Consider the following 12,589-nt stretch of genomic DNA (forward strand, 5'->3'; position numbering starts at 1 on the left):
TTGTCATTCTACCAGTAGACATACTTAAGGTGCTGAAGCAACTCAGGACTAAGGAGGTAGATGAGGGAGACAAATTAAAAACCAATACCGGTAGACAAATTCTTTAAGTCATATGCAAAAAGACTTATGTATATCTTTTTCAAAAACTATCATTCAGTACCTTTTTAAATTTTCCTTGTCGCTTTGCTGCAGACTGCCCCTGGGAGTTAGAATAACATACTGTAAGAAAACATGCACACACCACACAGGATGGAGACACCTTCTCTGTACAGTTATGGTTATACCTTCAACCTACAGATTTTCAAACTTTTAGAGTCAAATCTATCATCAAACATGCTCTTAAAGCATGCTCTTTCAGTTCTTAAAAATTAATAAAACAATGTATTATTGTGTATTGAGTCAGTTATTCCTGTAAGAAAAGCAAGTGTTGTTAACCACTTAGCTTAAATTAACAAATTACAGAAACTCAGCCTCGAAAGTATAGATTTTTGATTTTGACTGTTTAGTGGCATTGTTCTATTTAATAATAAATATACAGAAATTAGATATATTTTTTCTCACATTGCATCCCATTTGCTGACCTAGAGACTACTGCTGCCTAATTGTTCTTTTTTGTCTCCTGGTACATACTAAAGGCAGCAGAAAGTATCTGATACTATTTTATATTGTCCTTTTTCCAGTGAAATACAACCGTGACAGTAGTGCCTTAAACTACGACATGAGACACACCAAAGCTAGAATCTCTCTCCTCATGAGCTCTTAGGTATTCTTCATCACAGGAAATCTGACAGGTGATACCTACCTACCTCCCACCTCCCATCCCAGAAATCACTATATATAACCACATATTCTAGTTTTAAAATAGGATAGATAAGAATTACAACCAATAGTCCAAGCAAGTGCAGAATTCAAGCTAGGGAAACTATACTACACTTACCGTAATGGATTTACCATGAATTTCATGAAATTATACTTGCAACCTTGCAGGAATCACAAAGGAATATAAAACTAAGTATTTTAGAGTTCATAATTACCGGGGTTTTCCTCATTGATACATAAATTCTCCTGACATTTTCTAACCTGTAGTTACACACAGTCTGCCCAAAAGTACTACCTACAACCAAATCAGAGTGAATAAACTAAACTGTTGTACTCAACAAGATATAAGGGTATGTGTCCACCTACTCACAGAAACATATTTTATATGAAAACATACTCTAATTTTGCACATGTTGTTCAGCCACATCTAGTGATATATGGACACAGAACTACCTCTAAATACTAACAGTCACCAGGACTGATTCAAATTTATTCTGAGCTTTGCCATCTATCTAAAAATAACTAAGGGAATATTCTAAATACCTTAGCACCAGATACATACAAGAGTGATCTGGTTACGATAATCGCTGTTGCACTACAGATGATACCAGTTAGAAAAAAGCTTTTTACAGGATGCTGTATTATGACCAAAAACCAGCTTTTTTTTTTCCTTGCATCATATACAGAGATCTTACATCATTCTGTTGGAGCATACAGTCATACCAGTGGTTGACAACATCAGTGAGCTGCAGGTAAGAATATCTGCTTACACATTTGAGTCAAAGTTCCTACTACCTAACATGTAGGTGTTAAGAAAGCACACATTTTTGCTGAAAATTCTATGCATGCAAGGAAGAGTATAGCTGTGTATCAGAGAACCAATATGCACAAACAAATAGATATGCATGTATTTTTCATTCAAAAACGATACCAAACTAGGCAATTAAACAAAATCTTTTCAAGGCTCCACAGCAAGAAAAAAGCAGTTGCTTCTAGAAATACAAAGACTCAGAGTGAAAGAAATAGAATTCACAATTTAGAAAATGCAACTAAATTTGAAATTATCAGATGTAAATAAAAACAGAACTACTTAGAAGTTACTTACTTTAAAATGAAACAACTGCTTCTAAAATGTATTATGTTACTAAACCTAGTGCTCGTTAATAAAACCATGAAACACAGCACTTCCTGGGATGCCATTCACTCAGTTCAAAAGTTTCAGGAAAATAAGCTGTCATCCATTTCAAATACTCACAGCTTTCTTTCCAAGTTCTGTTTTAGACAGTGTAAGAGCTCCTGCAAGATAACATCCCGGTCCTGCTCCTTTAGGTATCCTACTCAAACAAAGAAAGTTCAGTGTTAAAATCAGGTTCATTAATATTCCATGGGGACTACAATAAAGAACCCAAAAAAAGACCGACACAAGAGGAACTGCCAAGCCTAAACAGGTAGACACTATCAAAGTATTTTAGTAGGTGCAGAGGTAGCTGGTTAGATGTAGATGAGAAAAACAAGACTTCAGTAACTTACTTGTCATCAGGCAGAGATGTTACAAAGAATGGCTGACTGTGTTTTGGTGGTAATGTCAAACTGTTGGATTTCTTCTTCCCTAAAAGAGCAAGGCTATGGTTTTCATAAATATCTAAGCTCAAGGTACTTGACAACCTGTGAGAAACAATAAACGGAAGGTCTTTGATGCGATCCAGCTCACTGTTCTGTTCGTGACGAATTTGTAACCGAATAGTGTAATCTCCTTTTTCCAGTTTCACAGAATACTGAAAGAAAGAAGTTCTCATAAATGTCAAGATTAAATACTTCACCATTCACAAAAAAACTTGGCAATAAAACTGTCATGTTCTTCTTGATCCACATAGCTCTAGCCATTTAAAATATGCTAGATTGCTTAGTTTTGGAATTTCCTGAAAATAGAGTGCTTTCAAGACTTGATAGTAGCCAAAACACATATTACATTGACTGAAAAAAAAAAATCCATCATTTTCAGACCACTAAATAGGCTGGTATAATTTGTTCCTATCTAATCCTGTATCAACTGCTCAAATAATAATCAGAATTCTTGCTACACTTTCAGTTCTAACCTCTACCAGGTTTTCCTTGATACACTTTCAGTTTACTATGTAACTTTGGGTGTTCTGTGGTTTAGATCACAGGACATCTACTACTGTCTCAAATATCGTACCACCTTTCACACCAAGGGACCAAGTATTCCCGTGAGATTCAAGGCTGCAGTTTAAAGAGCTGACGGACTCTTTGTCTTGATTCTGCAAAGCTTTTTATATATTCAGGTAGGAATATGCAGATAACATCATCTCCATTTATTTAAAAAAAAAAAAAAATGAACCCTGCCTGCCCCCACCCCCCAACAAAAAAATCCCAGACTCTCAAATTCTTAGTTTTGAAAACATTCATTTCTATCAACATAAAAGGGCACCATGTGGATGTTTTGAGCAGCAGCACACTAAGTTTCCTTTCTGCTGCTATAATACAAAAGGCAGCCCTAAGTAGAAAAAGGAAATAATTCAGAACTACTCTGTTCACAGAATCTCCCTCTCCTGGCTTAGGCAGTCATGTTTCCTGGTGCTATTTCTTCCTCAAATAATTTCGAATTGATTTCGAATTGTTCTGTTATGCACAACACCAGAGATTTACAGCATGGTGGTCCACCAGGTGTAAGTACTAGACTACTTTGGTGGTTTTTAGATTTTACAGCACCTTAAAAATGCAGGTTAAGGAATAGAAATTTAAATAATGCAATTTCTGAAATTGATTTATAAGATTCAAAAGACATGCTTTAAAGTTAATCTTTTGTACACTTCCAGAATGAACAATCTATCAAAATAAACACCACATTGATGAAGTTCAACTGTGATTTTGGATTGGTAAAAAAAAAAAAAATTATGGTTGTTTTTTTGTTTTTGTTTTTGTTTTTTTTTATTTTTTATTTCTCAGCTCCCTGGCATGATCCAGACACATGGTCTGTTCCAGTAGAAAGTGATTCCCACAGGGGGTGAAGTATCTACAAGTCTTGTGCAAAAAACTCCCTTTGAAAGACAGCAACAGGAAGTAAACCAAGCTATAGCATTTAAAAAGCTGTCTGAAGATACCAACAGCACACAAGACAGCCTTCATGGATACAGAAGCTTCTGATCTATCAGCAGACAAGTCAGACCTGCAGAAAAACAACGCATCCTTTCCACCTAAAAGGTCAAGGTATCATCTTTGTAACAAAACCAAACAAAGATAACATGAGCTTGAATTCACTTCGTCAGATGCACCAGTCGAAATCGCTAGTGAACAGCTTTTTTTTTTTTTTTAAATACACCATAACTCTTTATCCTTTCTTGGAAAAGAAAAAAAATCTTAACGTTCTATTTCATGGAAATAAACCTGTCAACCATTACTTTTTTTCATATAAATATATCACCACTGAACTTGTCGTCTTGTGAAGATATAAGAACATTATAGCTATGCATCAGGATATGTTAGGAGCTAATAGCAGGCCTGAGGGGTGAAAAAGAACATAAATTTTCACACCGTGCAGAAAATGAAAGGTAAAATAAATACATTACTCTATACCTGGTGTGGATAGGCATCTCCTGAACCCATTTGTCTTTTGTTTTGGTCAAAAATAATCCAGAGTTGACTATCAAATTCAGATTCATACAACAATTCGCAAAGAAGTGGACAGCTTGGAGTTACTTCTCCACTCTTCGGCTGTTAAAAGAAAGGTCACAGCATTTAATCCAATACTGAATAAAACAAGTACAATCCTTATACACATATTCAAAAGGATAAGTGAACTAAAGCCCATTTCAAACAGCAGCTCTTAAAGAGAACCAAATCAGATTTTTTACTGTAGAGTGTGAATCTAGACATTGTTTCAGACAGAAAGCTAGCTGAAATTAAAATCTGTTTTTAGAAAACATGCTGTATTTATTAATGATTTTTTTAAAAAACAACCACTTATAAGCCTTACCTGATGGAAGTTATAGGTCAAGATCATCTCATACAGTTGACGATTATTTGGTAGAATATCTCTGGAGCCCAAAGGTTTTATTTTTGCACTCACTGGTCTGCAGTTAAACAGCAATAAACAACAGAAGGTTGCTATTAAGAAACATGTATCCTCTATCAAAATTTGTCTTGCTTAAGCAGAAGCATATTCTGAAGTACAACTGAATCCAGCACATGCAATAACACCTCTTAAAATATTGTAACTATCAAAGCAGCATCAATTCCTCAGTTAAAGTCAATGTCAGTTCAAAACAAAAGTTTAGTGGCATTAGATACTGCCAAAGAAAGAAGCCCACAGAACTTATCAAGCACATCTAAATTCTCAAATTTAAAGGCCATACAAAAAATTAAAAATGGGGAAAAAAACCCCAGACTTCAGGATTAGGAAAAAAAAAAGTTACTTTAAATCTCTAGCATCCATACCAAAATCAGCACTTTTATTCATATATTGAAAGATTAATGGCACGATAATTAGAAAACAGAATAAATAGCTCACAATTGTTTATTATAAAAGGTTATATCAGAATAGAATTTGTCAAGGGCCTTACAGAAATCAGAGTAGCAACACAGAAGAATACCACCTGTGAAGTGTATATTAACTCAGATACAGTTAGGACAAACTACAGTTCAGAGCAGCACAAACACTTTAGACATTAAGCATCAAAGAATATAGGCTAAGCAATAATGATAAGCGAAAATAAGAGCTTCAGAAATAAAGAACAGTAGAATGAGAGTGGTGTGGCATCATTTACATTTACATTTCATTCACACATTCTGACAACCTTTAATTACATGATAGAAATTTTTCTATAAGATCCTGTCAGCTCTTTCACTGCCAAGAACACAAACTAGTCCCCCAGTAAAATATCTGTGCTGGCTCAGATCACGGATCGATTTAACCCACGTTTCCTAGTCTGGTGGACACCAGATAGACTGCTGACAGAAGAGTTAAGTACAGACTAATACCACACTTGATATACCTCTCTAATACTCACCCTGCCTCAAAGCATTTGAAACTCAAGAGACTGAATGAGAAGCCATTCAGCACTTTCCTTTCCTGTATGTTATGAGTCATTACTTCACTCAAGAAACACTATTCATACCTTAATGTATAAATATTTTCTTATTAGTTTACTGTCAGATGAATGTCTCAAATATTACAAGGAGTTAAGAGCATTTTCATTTTCCAAATCGAGAATGAGATAAAGATGTATTAAGGGATAGCTTTATTTCCTCACTTAAGCCATATCAAATTGGGTACTTCTGAACCTAACATTAGGTGACATGTTCATTAAGCAAACTCCTAGTGACCTCAGTTCCAGTTACAAGTATCCAAAAGTCCCAGACAGAGGCCAAGGTCTTCACCGAGAGGCCCACGTAATTGAAAATTTTGAATTACTGACCACTGTGATATTGTCTGGCCCAAGTCTTAAAAGTATTGCTTAAACTGTACGGCATTTCTTTCTCCTCCTGAAGTGACCAACTTTAGTAACTGCTGCACTGGTTAGGAATTTTCCAACAAAGTTTCTCCTCCAAATCAGCACGTGTCAAACGGACAAGATAAACAACTTCCCAGACCAAATTCTGCACCAGATCCTACAAAAACACTTCCAATCAACCAGAGAGAAGAGAGTCTTCGCAGGTCAAAATTGGGCACGACCTGAAGGAACTGCTTAGAAAAAAAAACCAACAAAATGAACAATAGCACCAAATAACTCTACAATTTGTTTCTTTATACCTCTAAGTGTCTCCTTTGGAAGCAATGGAATATTTCTGTAAATATGGTTGTGTGGGGGGGTTTTTTGTGTGGGTGGGGTTTTTTTGTTTTTTGTTTTTTGTTTTTTAATTTGCTAAAGGAAAATAATTTGTACAGAAAAAAAGTCACCATAATTCTCAAATTGTCTTGAAGTTAACAGGAACAAAAAAAGAGAATGGTAAGAAACTTTGATTCATGCTTCCAAACCCACTTAAAATTTGACAAGAATATGTAACTGTTAACTTGTTATTGTTTTAACTACATATGAATAGTTTTCCCACTTCCCCAATACAGTTCCCCAGAAACTCTACCTGAGCGTTTGAACCCAGCTTTTGAGATTTATGCATGGAGCAATATCTTCATATTTCAGCAGGGACTGGACATCAAAGCGTACGATGCCTTCTGAAGCATGCTAAAGGAAGAGTATATAACAATTATGCTTCTGTGCACTTATAACATCAGCTGTGGATCATCTGATATGTCCCTCAAAAACACAACACAAGCTGTATTTATCTATCCTATGAGAAGTAATATTGTATGAGTCTCAAAGCATCACAAGCTTATCTCTATTTCACAACAGCTGACACACTGGGTCTTGCAAAACTTTAGCAATTGGAGCTGAAGTCTTATTTATAATTTTTTTCCCCTTAATAATTAAAGAACTTTGTACAGAACTGTACAAGTCACACTTCAGGTAGGAGTGAGTTTTGTTTATGTATTAGCAATGATTTCATTTGAATATGTAATTCAATAAATACACGTATTATTCATCTAGAATCTAAATGCAAGTATTCTATGGTGCTTCCACTTAGGATTATTATTACAGAATAGTTTGATTTTGCAAAATAGAAACAATACTACATACACGGGCCAGTGATATGCAAAATAATTTGAAAACTTTTTTTTCTAGCAGTATCCAATGACAAAGCTGCCAGCAGATCAGCACTCTTAAAATTTATTTTATGAAGTTACAGGTGCTGAAGAAGGAAAGGCAAAATTGTTTGTATTCACGCATTTTTAACTCTCCATTATTCAGTTCATCTAATCTTGCTGGGGTGGGGGAAGCTGCTGTGCACACCACCACCACCAGCTTTTTCTTTTCCTGCTTTACTGGTTCAAGACCTGGTACCTTTGTACAGTGCATCCACTCTTTTTCCCCCTAGTTTATTAAGTTCTTAGAGCCTGAATACATCCAAATTCACCTGAGGATGGCTATAACTTGCTCTGGTTCTTAGCTGAAAAAGGGGAGAAGCCCAGGTAAATTAGCATGGTGCTTCTTCACGTGGGTATTGTTACCTCAGCTCTCAAAGAGAGCTCTCTCCTGAGGGAAGCACAGTCAAGCCAAGCCAAGTTGCGTAGGACATCAAACAACACAGGAGCAAGGCAAAAGTACTGTAAATATTAGGATACTGATGTTTTCAGCAACTTTTTCAATCCTTTAGTATCATGGAGCCTTAGGAATCACAACACTGTCCATCCACTGTGCTTTCAAATGCCCTAAACAATGAATCTCAAGCCAATCAGCATATCTCAATAAAACACTGAGCAGAAAATAAATTTCAATGACATTTTATTCTGAAAGCGGTATTCAGAATATTGTCTTTTAGCAATTGTAGTCTAGATATTCAAGTTCAAGAACTGTGGTCTCAGCAAAGTTCACACAAACACTTGCTAGTGAAAGTATAATTATAGTTTTAGCCTCTTAGTATGCCCTTTCTGTTGGTGTTTGTTGTTTCCTTTACATTTTTTCCCTACCGATTCATAATGATAAGGCATAGAAAAAATCATAAATAATGGTAACAGGTATTTCTGTGGGACTGAATTCCTATTCACCTATTTTTAAGAGAAAACATGAACATTCTATGTATAAAGATACTCTTACGTCTTTCTAAATACAGGCAAGAATGAAGAAAAGCATTTTTTATTCTGACATACCATAGGACTTGAATAATTCAAAATAAACACTCTGGAAGACTTACCATGTTTAGCTGAGGAGTAGCACAAAGTACCCCATGGAAAGAAATTGTGTAATTAATGCTAACATCACTAAGGCTTGCCCACCACCGAGCAACACAAAATTCAATGGTTTTTCCAGCCTGGGTGACAAAAGCACAAAGTTAGACACAAGCTCTCACCTTCTCCTATTTACCTCAGTTTCCCTTACACCAAGACAAAAAAAATTGGAGTATAGCTCAAAAAAACCTGTAATGTACAGTTTATTCCAATTGTGTGTTTGTACAGTACCAAATAAGACATTATACTTGGCCCAGAAAACACAAGACAGCTCCAACAAAAAAAAAACAAAACCAAAAAACCCCACAAAAACACCACCATCACCACACAAACAAACAAATCCAATCTAACCAACAAAAACAACCACAACCAAAAAACCAACCAACCAAAACTACAAACAAACCCACCAAACAACCCTCTCCCCAAAAAAAAGCCCTAGAGTGCCAGGGGTATAGCTGATGGAGAAAGGTACAGCTTTTATATGTCATGTCTTTCTTTCCTGTCCTTTATACTGGGCAGACAGGTTAGTTCATAAACGAGTTTAATAAGCATGTCCTAGAAAATGTGTATAAGGAAAAGAGCTAGTATTGTTCAAGCTAAGCCTGCAGAATCTATTCAATGTGAATAGAAGCCAGTCAGTTATCACCTGGCTTCAACATCAAGGAGATGTCCTGGGTAACACAATAAGTACTAAAGGCAAAATATGCTGAACTACATCTATGCAACAAGTCATAGTCCCTATTTGAAAGGGAAACAAACTGGTTTGTTTAAACAAGCATCAAACTGAAGAGATTAACATGTGTTATAAGGGTAATATCAAATAATTAGGAAACACTAGCAAGCTATTAGAGATCTTCCCGAAACTGACAACCAGATATAATCACTATGCGCTAATATATTACTTTCTCTCTTCCCCCACACCACCCTAAGGGAACTTACTAAGACAGGAAATGCTTCGGTCAATGATCCTTTTTCTGGTAAGGATGAAAATTTGTAGAACTCATGACTTCTATAGGCTTTTTGTTTCACTAGCTGAACAGCATGAAGCACAAACTTGGCAGTCACATCAGCTGAACACGAACATACTGTCACTTCTAGATTAAAGAAAAAAGTTTAGTTTCAAAAGCCAAGAATTACAGAAGGAAAGCAGAGACTCAGAGAAACACTAGTTTCACAGGTATTAATAATTTGTAGTCTAAGTAGTTATGCAGTACCCCAAGTGGCTCCATATATGAATAACGCTTACATATCAGCAATTTACAGACCCTTTCAGATTAAGGAAAACTAGCTAAGTTCAGAGATCAGCTAAGAGAAATATGATTCAACTAAACGGTGAACATTAATCAGATAGTACAGATGTATAACCTGTACTCAACAGGCTACTGCTGAATTCCAAATTAAGAGTCTTATCACTAACTTCAGTCTAAATGAAAGATTCTTGAAAGGATTATTATTTAGTGATCTCACAGAATCACAGAATGTTAGGGATTGGAAGGGACCTCAAAAGATCATCTAGTCCAATCCCCCTGCCAGAGCAGGAAAACTTAGGTGAGGTTACACAGGAAGGCGTCCAGGCGGGTTTTGAATGTCTCCAGAGAAGGAGAATCCACAACCCCCCTGGGCAGCCTGTTCCAGTGTTCTGTCACCCTCACTGAGAAGAAGTTTCTTCTCACATTTAAGTGGAACCTCTTGTGTTCCAGCTTGAACCCATTACCCCTTGTCTTACTGTTGGTTGTCACTGAGAACAGCCTAGCTCCATCCTCGTGACACCCACCCTTTATATATTTATAAACATTAATGAGGTCACCCCTCAGTCTCCTCTTCTCCAAGCTAAAGAGACCCAGCTCCCTCAGCCTTTCCTCATAAGGGAGATGCTCCACTCCCTTCATCATCTTTGTGGCTCTGCGCTGGACTCTCTCCAGCAGTTAGCTGTCCTTCTTGAACTGAGGGGCCCAGAACTGGACACAATATTCCAGATGAGGTCTCACCAGGGCAGAGTAGAGGGGAAGGAGAACCTCTCTGGACCTACTAACCACCCCCCTTCTAATACACCCCAGGATGCCATTGGCCTTCTTGGCCACAAGGGCACAGTGCTGGCTCATGGTCATCCTGCTGTCCACCAGGACCCCCAGGTCCCTTTCCCCTACACTGCTCTCTAATAGGTCACACAGGGAAACTAGTAAAAACCCTTTTTTTTTCCCTCCCTGCAGAATTATGAGCTACTTGTCCATTATGAAAAACATTTTCTTCAGTTGAGACATCTTTCAACACTACATGCATACACCTTAAAAACTCGGCAAAGCTCAGACAGTAATACTCTTCCATAAACATGGGGTATTTCTCCTGTTATGGGCAATGACTTCGGATTGTATTTGATGATTTCTAGGAGACTGAGAATCAGGATCCTACGATACCAGAAACCATGGGATAACTCAAAATCACTCCTCTAAGAGCTTGGAATCAAATGAATACTTTATGTATTCATGGGTCAAATCCTTCAGTTCTTATTCAGGCAGAACTCAAAATTATTTCAAACCAACTTTGTCAAGTCTGACAGATGCATTTATTTATATTTAATTATATGTGTTCATTTTCATTACCAGCCCATGTAGCTCCCTGTGGAACATCAATGAAGTGCCTTCGGATTTGACCAGGTTTAAAATGAACATCTGTATATGTCAAGTCATAGCTCGATGATTCATCTACTCTGTATGTCAAAAAGAAAACACAAACAGTAGTAATCAAACAAGCTGTGAAGCCTTTTTTTTTTTTTTTTTACAGTAGTTTAAAATGCAAAAATACTCTCAAAAAATGTATAATGAGACTATTTAGTCCTCAGCACCAATTGTTTCAATCTGTACTAGTACAGAATCTGACAGCGCAATGTATCTAAAAGATTTAAAACATCAGTTCCACCGCATTATGTAGACACCCTCCCTGTCACCTCAAAGTTACTGTGCTTAAACATACAATAAGTATCAAAGAATCCTGGTTTTCAGTGGATCTGCTTTTCCTGGCTGACTTCTCATTGAAGTGAGCTAAGGTAAGAAGTAATATTTCTATGAATGCATTACAGAAAAGTTACTTTTTTTCCTTATGGTAGATTGTCCACTGAATTGCTTTAACAAGATACTCTCTTTCCTTATAAACATCGCTGAAGTTATACATTCAAACCAATAACGGGCACAATACTAACTCTAAATTTCCTGTATTACAATTGTGATGGAAGTTTATCCCAATGTTCACCTGCCAAGTAATGTCCCCTGCCTTTATGCACTCCAGCCCACCAGTTAGAAATAAAAAAAACCCCTCCATTTGACCTACACCTATGAGTATATTGATTAATACTTCAGTCAACAAGCCAGAAGTCATCTGGATTCTGATGGACCAGGAAGCTGTAGCAACTGTGGCTAAGCCCACCTGAACAGATTGCCTTCTGGCTGCCAGGACCAAAACTACAAAAAAGCAAATGTCAGTCGCAAGAAACTTTTCAGATCTTTGCTCCCTTATTAATGTTAGTAGTAAGTCCAAGAATTCCCAGAAGAAAGAAGGTGGTGAATTAAATAACAAGTGGGTACAGAAAACTAAAATAAACTTTAAAAATGCACATAAATCCCAGGTTTACTGACCTTGTGGGTATAACAACAGTTATTGGAACTCTGAACAGAGGGCCTGCATTAGGCATTGCTATATCATATCCACACACCTAACAAAATAAAATACAGCCACTTAAAATCTCTGGTCAAAAGGAAATTATAGAAGACAACACTAAACTTAAAGCAGTCAGAGTATTTTGAATCTTTGTAGTTATCACTGAGAGGGAGAAAAAAAAAAAAAAAAAAAAATCATTTGACCACCGTCACCCTAGAACTAGTAAAACAGCAACACTAACCAAAAAAAAAAAATATTAGTTTTCTCACTTATTTCAGTCTTTCCCCAGAAATTTTCAAGCTTTCAACCCATATTTGA

At 36.5% G+C, this 12,589-nt stretch overlaps 1 protein-coding gene across 2 annotated transcripts in view; it reads right to left on the reverse strand.

Moving 5' to 3' along the window:
- TPP2 (tripeptidyl peptidase 2) overlaps window positions 1-12,589 on the reverse strand; it is a 53,278-nt gene that overhangs the window by 20,156 nt on the left and 20,533 nt on the right. The window contains exons 15-24 of one of the 2 annotated variants that reach the window (XM_065626894.1): window positions 12,250-12,326; window positions 11,221-11,327; window positions 9,560-9,714; window positions 8,587-8,703; window positions 6,919-7,019; window positions 4,814-4,910; window positions 4,414-4,551; window positions 2,350-2,594; window positions 2,075-2,153; window positions 161-199 (exon numbers count right to left, since the gene is read on the reverse strand). In XM_065626894.1, the coding sequence (XP_065482966.1) occupies window positions 161-199; window positions 2,075-2,153; window positions 2,350-2,594; window positions 4,414-4,551; window positions 4,814-4,910; window positions 6,919-7,019; window positions 8,587-8,703; window positions 9,560-9,714; window positions 11,221-11,327; window positions 12,250-12,326 (1,155 nt within the window). The remainder of the gene's footprint in view (window positions 1-160; window positions 200-2,074; window positions 2,154-2,349; window positions 2,595-4,413; window positions 4,552-4,813; window positions 4,911-6,918; window positions 7,020-8,586; window positions 8,704-9,559; window positions 9,715-11,220; window positions 11,328-12,249; window positions 12,327-12,589) is intronic. The other variant, XM_065626895.1, reaches the window with a different exon arrangement.

This window comes from Caloenas nicobarica, chromosome 1, assembly GCF_036013445.1.
Source record: "Caloenas nicobarica isolate bCalNic1 chromosome 1, bCalNic1.hap1, whole genome shotgun sequence".
NCBI lineage: Eukaryota > Metazoa > Chordata > Aves > Columbiformes > Columbidae > Caloenas > Caloenas nicobarica.